The 19085-nt window shown below is 46.9% G+C and overlaps 2 protein-coding genes across 9 annotated transcripts in view; both read right to left on the bottom strand.

Moving 5' to 3' along the window:
* abi2b (abl-interactor 2b) overlaps window positions 1–19085 on the bottom strand; it is a 249954-nt gene that overhangs the window by 162062 nt on the left and 68807 nt on the right. The gene's annotated exons all lie outside the window — the stretch shown is intronic.
* LOC140407831 (small ribosomal subunit protein eS10-like) lies at window positions 7424–7999 on the bottom strand. Its single transcript, XM_072495073.1, has one exon. The coding sequence runs from the start codon at window positions 7967–7969 to the stop codon at window positions 7481–7483; it is 489 nt and encodes a 162-aa protein (XP_072351174.1). The 5' UTR covers window positions 7970–7999; the 3' UTR covers window positions 7424–7480.

The following is a 19085-nucleotide window of genomic DNA, read 5'->3' as shown; positions in this document are numbered from 1 at the left end:
GCTACCCCCGTGGCGATGCTGACCTCCACTCCAGCAAAATTCACCACCGTACAATCAGAGAGGTGAAGGCCACGACATCGGCCGTCCTCCTGTCCATGAGCTCTGGCTTCTCTGAAACCGCAAATATCGCCACCAAAGAGTCCTGATCCACCTCCTCCTCCACTATTGTGATGCAGCAGTGCTAACCATTGTGCCACCGTGCTGCTGCGACATGAGATCATTAGTGCCTACCTAAACTGGACAAATGAGGGACTAGGGGTGGGTCATTTTTAAATCTCTCCTTGGAAGGGCATTCAACATCACTCCCTCAGTAGTGCACTGGAATGTCAGTTTGGATAATGGACTCAAGCCATATACAACTTATAGCCACTTGACTCAAAAGCACGATCATTAGAGATACTGAAACAATGAAGGCAAGAGATGATTATAAACCTGTGCAAATTGGAGAAGGATCTGAGAAATTGATGTGGAGCTCAAAATAATCATTTGCACCACTTGGGAGAATTAAATTCTGTGCATTGTAGACCACATTTCCTGTTTGCCGATACATCCATACATTACAGAGAACAGTAACAGAGAACAGTTCCCACTATATTCATTTTGGGGAATATAGCCTGAGCGTGGAGTATTAGCCAAGGCAAGAACTCCGAAACACAACTGTAATCGTGGCTGTTCTGGGATTAGAGTTCGGGCACGATTCAACCAAAAAATTTCAAAGTGTCAGTTTAGGCGAGTTTGGCGGGGAGTTTACCGGCGGATTTTTGGTGAGAACCAGATCGATATTCACCCGCACTTGGTCCTTTTTCTCTGGCCTTGAGGAGTTTCTCCCCTGTCTATCTCACACTTGGGCGACACGGTGGTTAGCACTGCTGCCTCACACACCAGAGACCCGGGTTCAATTCCAACCTCAGGTAACTGCACATTCTTCTGGTGTCTTGCGTATCTTCCGGGTCCTCCAGTTTCCTCCTGCAGACCAAAGATGTGCAGGTTAGGTGGATTGGAAGAATCCGGCACCTGGAAGAAACCCACGCAGACAGGGAAGAACGTGCAAATTCCACAGTCACCCAAGGCAGGATTGGAACCCGTGCCCCTGGTGTGGTGAGGCAAGTGCTAACCACTGTGCCACCATGCCACCCATCGTTCCAAAGTTTTTTTAATTAGTTCATGGGATGTGCATTCAGCTGGCTAGACCAGCCCATCCCTAAATGCCCTTGAGATGGTGATGGTGAGCTGCCTGTTTGAACCGCTGCAGTCCATAGGGTGTAGGTACACCCACAATGTGGGTCTTGCAAACCAGGATTTAAAAAAAAACACTATTGCAGCAGTCATTCACATACTGACCCAGGCTTTTAATCCTTACTGCACCAAATGCATCACAATATATCTGAAATTCCTGGATCCATCACGTATATGAATCCCTTTCTTCACATCAAAGTCATCAGAGGTGCCAAGAGAGAATATCAGACCAAGTTAAGAGTCACAGACTAGCGTCACAGACACTCGTGTGCAGCAGCACACCTCTCCTCGATTAACTCAATGCATTCTATGCTCGGTTCGAGCAGGAAACCATCAAACTGCTGTCAATTGCCCCAGCAACCCCGGACACACCCATACCCACCGTCACAGCCTCCAAAGTCAGATCAGTCTTCTTGAAAGTGAACCCTCGGAAGGCGACGGGTCCAGACAGGGTCCCTGGTCATGCACTCAGATCAATGTGCGGACCAGTTGTTAGACGTGTTCACCGACATCTTCAATCTCTCCCTGCTCCGTTCTGAGGTCCCCACCTGCTTCAAGAAGACCACCATTATACCGGTGCCAAAGAAGAACCAGACAATGTGTCTCAACAACTGTCGTCTGGTGCCTTGACATCGATCATAATGAAGTGATTCGAGAGGTTGGTCAGGGGGCACATCAACTCCATACTCCCAGAATGCCTAGATCCACTGCAACTCGCATACCGCCGCAACCGGTCCACAGCAGACACCATCTCCCTGGCCCTACACCCATCCCTGGAGCATCTCGACAACAAGGGCTCCGACATCAAACTCCTATTTATTGTTCAGAGCTCCGCCTTCAACACCATAATCCCAGCCAAGCTCGTATCAAAGCTCCAAAACCTAGGACTTGGCTCCCCACTCTGCAACTGGATCCTCGATACTTAGCCCCCTACTATATTCCTCATACACACATGACTGTGTTGCAAAATTTGACTCCAACTCCATCTACAGGTTTGCGGACGACAGACCGTAGTGGGCTGGATCTCGAATAACGATGAGTCAGAATACAGGAGGGAGATAGAGAACCTAGTGGGGTGGTGTAACGACAACAACAATCTCTCCCTCAATGTCAGCAAAACTAATGAGTTGGTCAGTGACTTCAGGAGGCAAAATATTGCACACCACCGTGTCAGCATCAACGGGGCCGACGTGGAGGTGGTTGACAGCTTCAAATTCCTAAGTGTGCACATCATCAACAATATGTCCTGGTCTCCCATGTCGACACAATGGCCAAAAGGCACAACAGCGCCTATACTTTCTCAGGAACGAAGGAAATTCGGCATGTCCACATTGACTCTTACCAACTTTTGCAGATGCACCAAAAAAAGCATCCTATTCTATTAAAAAGCATTTAGATAGTTACATGGGTAAGATGGGTATAGAGGGTTATGGGCCAAGTGCGGGCAACTAGGACTAGCTTAATGGTAAAAACTGGGCGGCATGGACTGGTTGGGCCGAAGGGCCTGTTTCCATGCTCTATGATTCTATCTGGCTGCATCACAGCCTGGTATGGCAACTGCTCGACCCAAAAACCGTAAGAAACTACAGAGAATCGTGAACACCGCCCAGTCCATCACACAAACCCACTTCCCATCCATTGACTCTGTCTACACCTCCCGCTGCCTTGGGAAAGCAGGCAGCATAATCAAAGACCCCTCCTTTTTTTATAAATATTTTATTGAAAATTTTTGGTCAACCAACACAGTACATTGTGCACCTTTACACAATATTATAACAACACAAATAACAATGACCTATTTTATAAACAAAAAATGAATAAATAATAAATAACAAAAATGAAAACTAACCCTAATTGGCAACTGCCTTATCACAAGTAACACTCTCCAAAAATATAATTTAACAGTCCAATATATAATTATCTGTCGCAACGACCTATACACATTATACAGTATATATTAACAACCCTGAGAGTCCTTCTGGTTCCTCCTCCCACCCCCCCCCCCCCCCCCGATCCTGGGCTGCTGCTGCTGCCTTCTTTTTTCCATTCCATCTATCTTTCTGCAAGGTATTCGACGAACGGTTGCCACCGCCTGGTGAACCCTTGAGCCGACCCCCTTAGAACGAACGTAATCCGCTCTAGCTTTATAAACCCTGCCATGTCATTTATCCAGGTCTCCACCCCCGGGGGCTTGGCTTCTTTCCACATTAACAATATCCTGCGCCGGGCTACTAGGGACGCAAAGGCCAAAACATCGGCCTCTCTCGCCTCCTGCACTCCCGGCTCTTGTGCAACCCCAAATATAGCCAACCCCCAGCTTGGTTCGACCCGGACCCCCACTACTTTTGAAAGCACCTTTGTCACCCCCATCCAAAACCCCTGTAGTGCCGGGCATGACCAAAACATATGGGTATGATTCGCTGGGCTTCTCGAGCACCTCGCACACCTATCCTCCACCCCAAAAAATTTACTGAGCCGTGCTCCAGTCATATGCGCCCTGTGTAATACCTTAAACTGAATCAAGCTTAGCCTGGCACAAGAGGACGACGAGTTTACCCTGCTTAGGGCATCTGCCCACAGCCCCTCCTCGATCTCCTCCCCCAGCTCTTCTTCCCATTTCCCTTTTAGTTCATCTACCATAGTCTCCCCTTCGTCCCTCATTTCCCTATATATATCTGACACCTTACCATCCCCCACCCATGTCTTTGAGATCACTCTGTCCTGCACCTCTTGTGTCGGGAGCTGCGGGAATTCCCTCACCTGTTGCCTTGCAAAAGCCCTCAGTTGCATATACCTGAATGCATTCCCTTGGGGCAACCCATATTTCTCGGTCAGCGCTCCCAGACTCGCAAACTTCCCATCCACAAACAGATCTTTCAGTTGCGTTATTCCTGCTCTTTGCCACATTCCAAATCCCCCATCCATTCCCCCCGGGGCAAACCTATGGTTGTTTCTTATCGGGGACCCCCCCAAGGCTCCAGTCTTTCCCCTATGCCGTCTCCACTGTCCCCAAATCTTCAGTGTAGCCACCACCACCGGGCTTGTGGTGTAGTTCCTCGGTGAGAACGGCAATGGGGCTGTCACCATAGCCTGTAGGCTAGTCCCCCTACAGGACGCCCTCTCTAATCTCTTCCACGCCGCTCCCTCCTCCTCTCCCATCCACTTACTCACCATTGAAATATTAGCGGCCCAATAATACTCACTTAGGCTCGGTAGTGCCAGCCCCCCCCCTATCCCTGCTACGCTGTAAGAATCCCTTCCTCACTCTCGGGGTCTTCCCGGCCCACACAAAACCCATGATGCTCTTTTCAATCCTTTTAAAAAAAGCCTTCGTGATCACCACCGGGAGGCACTGAAACACAAAGAGGAATCTCGGGAGGACCACCATCTTAACCGCCTGCACCCTCCCTGCCAGTGACAGGGATACCATATCCCATCTCTTGAAATCCTCCTCCATTTGTTCCACCAACCGCGTTAAATTTAACCTATGCAATGTGCCCCAATTCTTAGCTATCTGGATCCCCAGGTAACAAAAGTCCCTTGTTACCTTCCTCAACGGTAGGTCCTCTATTTCTCTACTCTGCTCCCCTGGATGCACCACAAACAACTCACTTTTCCCCATGTTCAATTTATACCCTGAAAAATCCCCAAACTCCCCAAGTATCCGCATTATTTCTGGCATCCCCTCCGCCGGGTCTGCCACGTATAGTAGCAAATCGTCCGCATACAAAGATACCCGGTGCTCTTCTCCTCCTCTAAGTACTCCCCTCCACTTCTTGGAACCCCTCAACGCTATCGCCTGGGGCTCAATCGCCAGTGCAAACAATAATGGGGACAGAGGGCATCCCTGCCTTGTCCCTCTATGGAGCCGAAAATATGCATATCCCCGTCCATTCGTGACCACGCTCGCCATCGGGGCTCTATACAACAGCTGCACCCATCTAACATACCCTTCTCCAAAACCAAATCTCCTCAACACCTCCCACAAATAATCCCACTCCACTCTATCAAATGCTTTCTCGGCATCCATCGCCACTACTATCTCCGTTTCCCCCTCTGGTGGGGCCATCATCATTACCCCTAACAGCCTCCGTATATTCGTGTTCAGCTGTCTCCCCTTCACAAACCCAGTTTGGTCCTCGTGGACCACCCCCGGGACACATTCCTCTATTCTCATTGCCATTACCTTGGCCAAGATCTTGGCATCTACATTTAGGAGGGAAATAGGTCTTTAGGACCCGCATTGTAGCGGGTCCTTTTCCTTCTTTAAGAGAAGCGATATCGTTGCTTCAGACATAGTCGGGGGCAGTTGTCCCCTTTCCTTTGCCTCGTTAAAGGTCCTCCAAAGACCCCTCCTTATTCACTCTTCCAACTTCTCCCATCGGGCACGAGATACAAAAGTCTGAGAACACGCACAAATAGATTCAAAAACAACTTCTTCCCCGCTGATCCCAGACTCCGAAACGACCCTCTTATGAACTGATCTGGGGAGAAATTTTCCGTAATCGGCACCATGTCCGCCGACCGGAGCCAAAAACGGCACAAATCAGTCCGGCATCGCGCCACCCCAAAGGTGCGGAATCCTCCGCATCTTGACCGGCCGAGCCCAAACCTTGAGGGGCTAGGCCCGAGGCGGACTGATTTCCGCCCCGCCAGCTGGCGGGAAAGGCCTTTGGTGCCCCGCCAGCTGGCGCGGAAATGACATTGCCGGGCGGCGCATGCGCGGGAGCGTCAGCGGCCGCTCACGGCATCCCCGCGCATGCGCAGTGGAGGGAGTCTCTTCCGCCTCCGCCATGGTGGAGACCGTGGCGAAGGTGAAAGGAAAAGAGTGCCCCCACGGCACAGGCCCGCCTGCGGATCGTGGGGCCCCGATCGCGGGCCAGGCCACCGTGGGGGCACCCCCCGGGGCCAGATCGCCCCACGCCCCCCCCAGGACCCCGGCGCCCACCTTGTCCCGCCAGTAAGAGAGGTGGTTTAATCCACGCCGGCAGGACAGGCATTCTAGCAGCGGGACTTCGGCCCATCCGGGCCGGAGAATCGCCGGGGGGGGGGGGGGGGGCAACCGACGCGATTCCCGCACCCGCCGAATCTCCGGTGCCGGAGAATTCGGCAACTGGCGAGGGCGGGATTCACGCCAGCCCCCGGCGATTCTCCGACTCAGCGGGGGTCGGAGAATCTCGCCCCTGATCTCTTCACACATCTTCTCTACAAAGTAGTACTACATTCCTGTATGCTTCACCGGATGCGTGTGTCTATGTATTTACATTGTGTATTTTATGTTTGCCCTCTGTATTTTCTTTTCATGTACGGAATGATCTGTCTGAGCTGTACGCAGAACAGTACTTTTCACTGTACTTCGGTACACGTGACAATAAACTAATCCAAATCCAAATCAGGCATTTCATTCTTGCTGCTTCCAGATGACAAGGAGCCACATTCAGCTCTGGAGCACAAACTGCGTCATCATTCACTTTTGGACAAAGTTACAGCTAGCAAAATCATTCATTTCAAACAGGAACACTGTGAAATGTAAGTAATATGTTGCAAGAATGTGGTAGTTTATGAATGATTGTCACAGTTTTCCTTTTCACACTCTCTCCTCCCACCTAATACTTGGTAACAAAAACATAATTGTTCAAATATCCTGCGGACAAATTTCTCTCTCTTAAAAAGATTCTCTAACATCTGTGGGGCCCAGAAAGGAGGAGGAGGAGACAGCAGTTTCAGTGATCGAAACAATACAACAATCAGATTAAAAGGGAACAAAGGTCAAGCATTTTGTCTATGCTGTATTAATATTAAATTCATTCCTGGCCATGCACACTATCAAAACTGCTAACTCACTGCTCATATTTTCTGCATGTTTGAGAGAATATAGATTATAGTCTGAAGCACCAGCAGCATGCATCAGTGATAGCAAGGACAATTAAATACGCTAATTTCTGTTGAGAGCAAGGCTATTAGTGTCACCTTAACCAGAAACATTCTTAATAGCTCTCCGGAGGAGGTTTCTTTTCCCATAATCACTGGTTGACCAAAATCATTGGAATAGGTCAATGGAACTCTCACAGATCAAGCCTTTCAATTCAAAATCCCATGTGATTGGTGCTCAGGTGGTTACTTTTGACTGACAGCCTTGTGAGGTGAAGAAATGCATCACCAGGTCTGAAAACAGATAGGGAAGGACTTTTTTTTTTATAAATGTTTTTCAATTGGCTTTATTTTACACAACAATTTGTACACATTATTGAGGTTGCCCACGACCACGGCCAAATCCGCCTCTAAACTGGAATTTTGTCGCTGCACCAGCACCAGCTTCAGCCTTCTTGGCTGACCCAAGGGGAGCAGTCCGCCTGTAAGTGTCCTTGTCAGCTTCACCTCGAAGACGAGCTGGACGGTCCTCACCAAGACCTTTAGGTCTTGGCCTGGCTGTCTCAGGACGGGTCTGGCGACGTAGGGTAGCAGGAACAATTTCTGGAGGAAGGTGAAGGTAGTCACGTAGGTACTGGATGCCCTCATTGGTCAAGTACCAGTAGAAGTGTCGCCAAGCAAACTGTTCCTTTACGTAACCACGGGATTTCAAAGACTGCATGGCCTTCATTACGTGCAGGTTAGGGACATTGTCTGCCTTCTCTGGATGTTTTGGCATATGCACATCCTTCTTGGCCACCATTACCCCCTCCTTGAAGAGGAGCTCATAGATAGCAATACGGTTCTTCTTGGGCATCAGCATCTTGAGCTCTTATAATGGGGCTAAAGCAGGAAAAGCTAGGGAAGGACTTTTGACGGTCAGCTCAGACTTTAGTTTCCGATTATTGACTTGTATTTGGCTGCCTGCACTCAGCTTTATCAATCTGAGGCCACCAGGGCTATGAATGTAATCAGACAGCCCATCTCACTGCAGAGGTAACTCTAGCTCCAAGTTTCATGGGTCAACATTATGTTGAGAATCCCCAAGAGCTTTTATTGCTTCGGCATGAAGGAGAAAAATAAAGTTTCTAATAAGAATAAATGTTTAAAATGAGCACTTCTCACTTACAGGTAATTACCTTGAAGTGCAGTCTTTGTTGTTTTGTGGGCAAATAGAGCAGCAGATCCTCCCTCAAACAAACAAGTGATCAGTTAATCTGGAAACCAAGATTTACAGCACCAAAGGATGGCATTCAGCCCTATGTGCTGGCTGAAAAAAGAACAATCCAGTTCAATTCCATCTTCAAGCTCTTGATCCATACCCTGGAGGTTACTCAAATCCTCTCGCTATGAAGGCCAACATACCATGTGCCGTCTTTACTGCCTGCTGTACCTGCATGCTTACTTTCAGCGACTGATGCATGAGGATACCAAGGTCTCGCTGAGTATCCACCTCTCTCAATTTACTCATTCAAATAATAATCTACCTTCCTATTTTTGCCACCGAAGGGGATAACCTCACATTTATCCACATTACACTGCATCTGCCACGTATATGCCCACTCACTCAACCTATCCAAAACCTGCTGAAGCATCTCTGCATCCTCCTCAGAGCTCACCCTCCCACCCAAATTTGTTTCATCTGCAAATTTGGAGATTTAGTTCCCTTGTCCAAATCATTAATATATATTCCAAACAGTTGGGGTCCTAGCACAAATCCCTGCGGGATCCCACTAGTCACTGCCTGTCAATCAGAAAAATAACTATTTATTCAAAATTTTTGCTTCCTGTCTGCTAACCAGTTTTCTATCCATCTCAAGACAATAACCCCATGCGCTTTAACTTTACATATTAACCTGCTATGTGAGACCTTGTCGAAAGCCTTCTGAAAGTCTAAATAAACCACATCCACCAGTTCCCCCTGGTCAACGCTACCAGTTACATCCTAATGCTAGTAGATTAGTCAAAGCATGATTTTCCTTTCGTAAATCCATGCTGACTTTGTCTGATTACACCACCGCTTTCCCAATGCTGTGCTACGAAATCCTTGATAATGGACTCCAGCAACTTCCCTACTACGGACATTAGGCTCATTCCCAGTTGGTCTATAGTTCCCTGTTATCTCTCTACCTCCCTTTTTGAATAGTGGGGTTACATTTGTGACCCTCCAACTGTAGGAACCATTCTAGAGTCGAAAGAATTTTGAAAAATGACCACCAATAAATCCACTATTTTTCGGGCCATTTCCTGATGTACTCTGAGATGAAGATCATCAGGCCTTGGAGATTTGTCGGCCTTCAATCAAATTAATTTCCCCAAAACCATTTCTTTACTAATACTAATTTCCTTCAGATCCTCACTAAAACTTGTGTTTCTGAGAACTTCCGATACATTATTCATGCCTTCCTTTGTGAAGACAGAAGCACAGTACAAATTTAGTTCCTCAGCCATTTCTTTGTTCCCTGTTATGAATTCCCCTGTTTCTGACTTTAAGGGGCCTATATTAGTTTTTATCGATCTTTTTCTCTTTACATACCTTTAGAAACCGTTAGTCAGTTTTTATGATCCCTGCTAGTTTACTTTCAAATTGTATTTCCCCCTTCTTAATCAATCCCTTGGTCTGCCTTTGCTGAATTTGCCCAATCCTCAGGTGTATTGTTTTTTGTTGCTAATTTGGATGCCTCTTCTTTGAATCTAATACTAGCTCTAATTTCCCTTGTGAACCATGGTTTGGCCACTGTTCCCATTCTACTCTCGTGCCAAATAGGAATACACTTTTTTTTTGTTTTATAAATTGAGAGTCCCCAATTATTTGCCCACTCAGCCAGCCTGTCCAAGTCACCCTGCAGCCTCTTTGCATCCTCCTCACAGCACGCACTGCCTCCCAGCTTAGTGTCGTCTGCAAATTTGGAGATATTGCATGCAATTCCTTGGTCCAAATTATTACTGTATATTGTGAACAGCTGGGGTCCTAGCACTGAACCATGCGGTACCCTACTAGTCACTGCCTGCCACTCTGAAAAGGACCGTTTATTCCCACTCTCTGCTTGTCCGGTAGCACAGTGGTTAGCACAGTTGCTTCACAGCTCCAGGGTCCCAGGTTCGATACCCGGCTTGGGTCACTGTCTGTGCGAAGTCTGCACGTTCTCCCCGTGTCTGCATGGGTTTCCTCTGGGTGCACCGGTTTCCTCCCACAGTCCAGAGATGTGCAGGTTAGGTGGATTGTCCATTGTAAATTGCCCTTAGTGTCCAAAAAGGTTAGGTGGGGTTACTGGGATAAAGAGGATAGGGTGGAGGCGTGGGGCTAAGTAGGGTGCTCTTTCCGGGGGCCGTTGCAGACTCGATGGGCCGAATGGCCTCCTTCTGCATTGTACATTCTACGATTCCTGACTGCCAACCAGTTTATCCACGTCATTACATTACCCCCAATACCATGAGCTTTTATTTTGCTCGCTGATCACTTGTGTGGGAATTTGGCACAAGCCTGTTGAAAGTCCAGACACACAATATCCACTGGTTCACCCTTGTCCACTCTACTGGTCACTTGCGGTTATGAGGGGAGGGGGAGTGTATTTTGGACTGTCCTTATCTTGTTGATAGTGTAGCCACCTGAGTTGGCCAAGTCCTGATTTAAAATGGAGAACAGCAAAGGCTGAAGGGAAATTCAGCCAACACAGGCAGGAACCAGCAAGTGCAAGTTACTGTGTATTAAACTCTGCAAAAGCCCAGACAGCATTGATACAAGCAGCCATCTGCATAATAATGTAGCAGCCATCTACATGCTGATGAGCGATCCCCGGGAACAATCGCAACATTTGGGACAACAAAGCTAAGCCAGACTCCCCGGCGCCAGCAGGAGCCAACACAAAAGAGGTTAACGAACACCTCAAGACCGCCCATCGATCAGGTAACCGCTCCAGTATTGGAGAAATCGAACCAAGCAATTGGAATGAAGTCCAATCACCTAGAACCAGGTACAGGGTCCGCCCCGAAAGGTGGGAAGCCCCTGGGGACTATAAAGTTAAGCCCCCAAGTTCAAATCGTTCTTCTTGACAGGGTCACTCAGCAACGCGAACCAACCCTTGAGAGTGAACTGTCCAAGCTGCCGCATTACTGAAGTAAGTCTCAAGTCGACGCTCGCTGCGAGATAGGCGCTCCTAGCTACTAATCCGTACTGGCTTTGAATCCCGCAGTTTCAGAATCCGAACAAAAGGCCATTTGTTCCCCTGACCTGGTGGGCCAGTCCGAAGCTAAGTATAGGCCTGTTAGCTGTAGAAGTAGCTTAGAAGTAGAATTTATGCATGAGTAGTGATTTACTGTGTATAATAAATATGCTTTGATTTGAATCTTACTAACTGGTGTGTTGAGATATTGGTCATTACTTGGACTTGAACCTCGTGGCGGTATCATAAAGATACCTGGCGACTCGAGAGCAAAGGTTATAAAACAGAGCCAATTGAACCAACCAAAAATTAGCAACAATAGTGAGGATGTGTGAAGCCGTGGCAGGGTGATGGGTGGATGGTTGGTAGGGAGTTGGGGAGTAGGGTTTGTTAAGCCCTCACTGAGACTGAAGATCCACCAGTTAGAGCTAATCGTATTGAGTTTTTGGTTATTTTAGGAATCCATGCCCATCTCCATCGATGACCCGGGCAGATTATGTATCCTGTGAAAATTAGGTTCCTTCTGACTTTTCTTTGAGGTCGGTGTTCTTTGAAAATTAGTAGTGGCGCACGCCGAGGTGGGTTCAGTTAATCTTTGATTGAATTGGTGATTGTTCCTCGGCCAACTTGGGACTTTTTTCCTTCAGGGCTTTTTCTTCTTCTTTTCACCCGGGTGAGCAGTGTGCTACTCAGTGGGAAGATGTGGTTGAAAAGGTGCAGGACCAGTTGGGGTGTGCTGGAGGTCCTGGGGGAGCTGATGTGTGCGCGTCAGAGGGCGCCAGGCTTGGACATGTCCAGTGCTATGGTTAGTATTCTGTTGTCCTCCTGGAACTTGGGATGTCCCTTCTCAAAGGCAATTATTAGGGGCAGCCTCAGAGGACTCTTCTGAGCACAGGGCCTTGGGCTGAGTCCTGCAATTTAGTCGATATCCTGGTGCCCACCCTTGTGGTCGGTATGCTTCTTATTTATTGGAGGAGTTTTCCCCCTTTTTTTTTCATGAACAAGGGAATGTGGAGCCACAATTGGGTCCTGATCCTTTGTTTCCACTCCCAGTAGTTCTCTATCTCTTTTGCTGGGAGGCGATGACAGCACTGATCATAACCAGAATAGCTGCTGGTCCTCGCTGTAGGAATGCATGGAATGATGTTGGTTTTGTACTGGATCTGAGTGTGGGGTAGTGTTGCATTTTCTGATATTAATGTAACTCCTCGTATGTAACTCAACTAGGGTTGTTGCAAATTTTCTTTGTGTTTTTATTGGTGGGGATAATGAATCCATGATTGGATCCTGCGGGGGTACAGACAGGGTATAGTATCTGGGGGTAGGAGGTGGCGGTGTGTCATTGGTGCTGGAGTCGAGGGTTGTATATTGGTGCACACCCCGAACATGACACTAAATATTTATCCTGAACTCTGGTGGTAATTACAAGCAAGTGCTATGTGGGAAGGTGTGTACAATTGTACCATGACTTTATGGTTTTATCTGGTTTCTCCCTTTTTCTCTGGTGGGGTGTTTAGAGGTATGAAATGAAAATCGCTTATTGTCACAAGTAGGCTTCAAATGAAGTTACTGTGAAAAGCCCCTAGTCGCCACATTCCGGCGGCTGTTCGGGGAGGCTGTTACGGGAATCGAACCGTGCTGCTGGCCTGCCTTGGTCTGCTTTCAAAGCCAGCGATTTAGCCCTGTGCTAAACAGCCCCCTCAAATTAGGTATCAAATTATGTCTAATGATTGTATTGAGCCAGTTGTACTGCTGTTCTCCAGCTCCCCTCTCTGTAGTCATGTATATTCAGCCGTTACTTTTTCTGGTAGGACTGGACCATTCCTGTGGTTTTGTTGCATCATTTGTTAAAATGTAAAACCTCGACAAATGGGGCTTGAACCCACAACATTTTGGCTTCACAATATTTCAATGAGGGGCATAATGCAGGCTGATAGAACTACTTTAACATTGGCATTAGACAATATTTTTTCTGAAGGAAGTGACTGACTCTTTTTGGTAAACAGTTCAAATGTGCAACTCATTGTTGACCCGACTCATTGGAGCACAGTTAGGAACTGGAAACCTGGCTTGTTTTCCCTATCCCTAGCCCAGAAGGCCAACTGTGGTGCCTTTTAAAATAAGTTAAATAAGCAAAGATTTTTACCCTTACTTTTCCATCTCCATTACTAAACACTGATTCCCAGGTATGAGATGGCAAATGTCTCTGCCAGCACCACACGATCTGGTCAAGTCAAATAGCAGCCTTTGGGGTGTCTGCTCTGATTTTCTCTCTCACCCTTTGGAGTGCTGGTATTGCTGAGAACCGGCATAAGGCAATCGACAATAGAACATTACATACCAGGCAACATCGTGGTAAATCTCCTCTGCACCCTTTCCAATGCTTCCACAGCCTTCCTATAATGCAGCGACCAGAACTGCACGCAATACTCCAAAGACAAGCGAAGTAACATAAAAACAAAATAGAGCTCGGATACGAAATGCAAGGGGAGTGTGGCACTGCATAAATTGTGGAAGCTAGTACTTTACTTAAGTAGGTAAAAAGAAAAGATAATTAAAGAGGCATCATGAATTGTTAATTGGAAAGGCAGCACAACAGCACAGTGGTTAGCACTTCTGTCTCACAGTGCCGAGGACCTGGGTTTCGATCCCAGCCCTGGGTCACTGTCCGTGTGGAGTTTGCACATTCTCCTCGTGTCTGCGTGGGTTTCGCCCCACAACCCAAAGATGTGCAGGGTAGGTGGATTGGCCACGCTAAATTGCCCCTTAATTGGAAAAAAGAAATGAATTGGGTACTCTAAATTTTTAAAAAAGATATAGATCATCCACAATGCATGGGAACATCGCCAATTCCAATTTCCCCTCCAAGTCACTCAACATCCAATCCAAGTTGGTGCTCCGGAGCATGGCAACTCTGTGAGCTCTCTCCCCCAGACCCTCTTCCTACATCTCTTATAACCGTATTAACCTTTTAAATTTTAATTCTATCACTAACATTATCTCTAACCCTTATTTGTAACTTGCATCGTGTATTTATCGTACGTCCTATTTTTTCATGTATGGAACGATCTGCCTGGACTGTACGCAGAACAGTACCTTTTACTGTACCTCTGTACACGTGACTAATCTAAATTGACATCTTGGCTTGGAATTATATCGCTGTTCCTTCTCTGTCACTGGGTCAAAATCCTTGGAACTCCCTCTCTAACAGCACTGTGGGTGTTCCTGCAGCACCTGGACAGCAATGGTTCAAGGCAGATCACTACCACCTTCTCAAGAACAAATAGGGATGGGTAGCAAAAATACTGGCCTAACCAATGATGGCCACATCCTGTGAAAAGGATTAAACAAAATCTAATTGAATGGCAGAACAGGCTCTTGGGGTTGATGAATCTATTCCTGTTGCTATGTTCCTCGGCTCCACAGTCCTTATTCATATTTTCGGCCCCATACTGATCAACAACTCCTGGGTTGGGACAAGGTAAAGGAAGGAGATCTGCTGCAGCACTTGCTCCCCCACCCCAGCTAGGTTTGATCATTATGCCTCACACGCTCAGTTGATCTGTCCCCACACTGTCTGCAGAAAAACATTTTATAATAGCTTGTTGGGACAGGGACATCGGCTCCTGAAAAATATCCCAACATGGGTCATCACCTTCAGGAGAGCAGAGAAAGCAGAAATCAGAAAGATACGCTAGTTAAGTTCCTTCCAGTGCTATTGATTTTGACTACTTTTGTTAAGCTGAAAACACTGGTGGCACGTAGGAACAGGCAGCAGGGATCCAAAGAATGAAAGACAGCTAATTGATCAGTAAAGGGCACAGCTTCGAACTCGGGTTGGTCAATGAGTGAGATTATTCAAACCTTTTTTTTCCAAAACAATTTAGTGTACCCAATTAATCTTTTCCAATTAAGGGGCAATTTAGCGTGGCCAATCCACCTACCCTGCACATCTTTGGGTTGTGGGGGCAAAACCCACGCAAACACGGGGAGAATGTGCAAACTCCACACGGACAGTGACCCAGAGCCGGGATCGAACCTGGGACCTCGGCGCCGTGAGGCAACTGTGCTAACCACTTGTGTCACCGTGCTGCCGAGATTATTCAAACCTTACAGTGAAACAGAAGTTAAGAAGCTCTGACTGCTCAGTTTAACCACTAGACATAATCTGCAGCTTCATAAAACATATCACAAAATAGGTTCAATTTCAAACTGCTTATTCAATTCGTATTTAAGGGGACACTCTGCATCCCAGTAACTCTGGGTAAATGCTATACTATATAACCAAACCAGAGTAGGAAAATCGCAGGTTCAAACCCCATTGGTAAATCTCAACCAAGGCAGTGACAGGTGACACATGGGAGAAAACAGAACACCTGAAGATGTCTGGCTCATAGGGACAAAGAAAATAGGAGAAGTAGGCCATTCAGCCCCTCCAGCCTGCTCCACCAATCAACCAGATCATGGCTGACCTTCCACATCAACGCAATCTTTCCACATTATCCCTATAGATCTCAATATCTTTAATATCTGGGAATTTTTAAATCTCCATCTTGAATATATTCAACAACTAAGCCTCCACAGCCTCTGGGATAGAGAATTCCAAAGATTCATCAACGTCTGGGTGAATAAATTTCCCTTCATCTCAATCTTAAATGGCATACTTATAAATCTGAAACTGAGTCCCTAGTTCTAGACCCACGTAGTAACAGGAAACATCCTTCCTGCATCTACCCTGTTGATCCCTGTAAGAATTTTGTACATTTTAATAAGGTCACCTCTCATTCTTTTATACCTTAGAGAATACAGGCCCAGTCTCCTCAATCTCTCCTCATGACAATCCTGCCATCGCAGGAATCAGTCTGGTGAACCTTCATTTCATTCTCCCTATGACAAGTTTTTTCCTTCCTTAGATAAGGAGATCAAAGCTGTACAGAATACTCCAGGTGCGGTCTCGCCAAGGCGCTATACAATAGCAGAAAGACTTCTTTATTGCTGTATTCCAATCCTCTTGCAAATAAAGGCCACAATACTATTTGCCTTCCTAATTGCTTGCTGCGTCTGCATGTTAACTTTCAGTGACTTATGAACAAGGGCACCAAATCCCTTTGGACGTCTACACTTCCCAATCTCTCCCCATTTAAGAAACACTGCATTTGTTTTTCCACATTATATTCCATTTGCCTGCTACATATATAGATACATTATCATAGAATTTACAGTGCAGAAGGAGGCCATCCGGCCCGTCGAGTCTGCACCGGCTCTTGGAAAGAGCACCCTACCCAAGGTCAACACCTCCACCCTACCCCCATAACCCAGTAACCCCACCCAACACTGAGGGCAATTTTGAACACTAAGGGCAATTTATCATGGCCAATCCACCTAGCCTGCACATCCTTGGGCTGTGGGAGGAAACCGGAGCACCCGGTGGAAACCCACGCACACACGGGGAGGATGTGCAGACTCCGCACAGACAGTGACCCAAGCCGGAATCGAACCTGGGACCCTGGAGCTGTGAAGCAATTGTGCTATCCACAATGCTACCGTGCTGCCTATAGAAGATAGGAGCAGGAGGAGGCCTTTTGGCCCTTCGAGCCTGCTCCGCCATTTATCACGATCATGGCTAATCATCCAACTGAATTGCCTAATCCTGTTTTCTCCCCATAGCCTTTGATCCCATTCACCCCAAGTGCTATAACTAGCCGCCTCTTGAATATATTCAATGTTTTAGCATCAACTACTTCCTGTGGTAATTAATTCCACAGGCTCACCACTCTTTGGGTGAAGAAATGTCTCCTCATCTCTGTCTGAAATAGTTTATTCTGAATCCTCAGACTGTGGCCCCTGGTTCTGGACATATCCATCATTGGGAACATCTTCCCTGCATCTACCCTGTCTAATCCATTTAGAATTTTCTACGTCTCTATGAGATTCCCCCTCATTTTTCTGAATTCCAGCGAGAACAATCCTAACCTAGTCAATCTCTCCTCATATGACAGTCCCGCCATCCCTGGAATCAGTCTGGTAAACCTTCACTGCACTCCCTCGAGAGCAAGAACATCCGTCCTCAGAAAAGGAGACCAAAACCGCACACTATATTCTAGGTGTGGCCTCATCAAGGCCCTGTTTAATTGCAGCAACAAATCCCTGCTTCTGTTCTCAAAACCTCTCGCAATGAAGGCCAACATACCATTATAGCCGTCTTTACTGCCTGCTGCACCTGCATGCTTACCTTCAGCGACTGGTGTACGAGGACACCCAGGTCCCGCTGCACACTCCCCTCTCCCAATTTACAACCGTTCAGGTAGTAATCTGCCTTCCTGTTTTTGCTTCCAAAATAAATAACCTCACACTTATCCAAATTATACTGCATCTGCCATTGATTTGCCCACTCCAGATCATGCTGTAGGATCGCTGCATCCTTGTCACAGTTCACCCTCCCACCCAACTTGGTATCATCTGGAAACTTTGAGGTGTTACATTTTGTTCCCTCATCCAAATCATTCATATATATTGTGACTAGCTGGGGTCCCAGCACCGATCCTTGTGGCACCCCACATAGTTACTGCCTGACAATTTGAAAAGGACTCATTAATTCCGACTCTTTGTTTCCTCTCTGCCAACCAGTTTTCTATCCACCTCAATACACTTCCCCCAATCCCACTTATTCTGTCTAAATCCCGTTGAAGCCTTTTCTGCATCCTCTTCACAACTCACATTCTCACCTAGCTTTGTGTCATCCGCAAACTTGGAAATATTACATTTGGTCCCCACATCCAAATCATTGACACAGATTGTGAATAGCTGGGATCCAGGCACTGATCCCTCCAGTCACTGCCTACCAACCTGAGAATATTTATTTTCTGTCCATTCACCACTTCAAAAACTATAACTACACCTTACCCACAATCCCATTTCGCCAGCTTTCTGAAAATCCAAATACACCACATCCACTGGTTCTCCCTTATCTATTAGGCTAATTATACTCTCAAAATGCTCAAACAAGTTTGTCAAACATGATTTCCCATTCATAAATCCATGTTGATTCTGTCCAATCGTACCATTATTTTCTAAATGTCCAGTTATCATATCCTTCATAATAAATTTTAACATTTTTCCCCAAACGATGTCAGGCTAACAGGTCTACAGTTCCCATTTTCTCTCTCCCTCCTTTATTAAATAGTGAGGTTACGTCTGCTACCTTCTGATCTGCAGGAACTGTTTCAGAATATATAAAATTTTGGAAGCTGACTACCAATGCCATCCACTATCTCTACAGCCACTTCTTTTATTTTTTAAATATGTTTTTATTAAGAATTTTTCAATAACAATATTTTCAACCTTACAAACAAACCCTTCGCCGGGCTACTAGGGACGCAAAGGCCAGAATACCGGCCTCTTTCACCTCCTGCACTCCCGGCTCGTCCACTACTCCAAATAGTGCTAACCCCCAGCTTGGCTTGACCCGGACTTTCACCACCTTAGATACTGTTCCCGCCACTCCCCTCCAGTGCCGGACATGACCAAAACATATGGGCATGGTTCGCCGGACTTCCTGAGCACCTTCCACATCTGTCCTCCATCCCAAAGAACCTGCTCAGCCTCGCCCCCGCCATATGCGCTCTATGAACCACCTTAAATTGTATCAGGCTAAGCCTGGCACACGAGGAAGAGGAATTAACCCTACTTAGGGCATCAGCCCATAGCCCCTCCTCAATCTCCTCCCCCAACTCCTCCTCCCATTTACCCTTCAGCTCCTCTACCAAAGCCTCCCCC

Source organism: Scyliorhinus torazame, chromosome 2 (assembly GCF_047496885.1).
Source record: "Scyliorhinus torazame isolate Kashiwa2021f chromosome 2, sScyTor2.1, whole genome shotgun sequence".
NCBI classification, from domain to species: Eukaryota; Metazoa; Chordata; class Chondrichthyes; order Carcharhiniformes; family Scyliorhinidae; genus Scyliorhinus; species Scyliorhinus torazame.
This window is presented reverse-complemented; position numbering and strand designations above follow the sequence as displayed.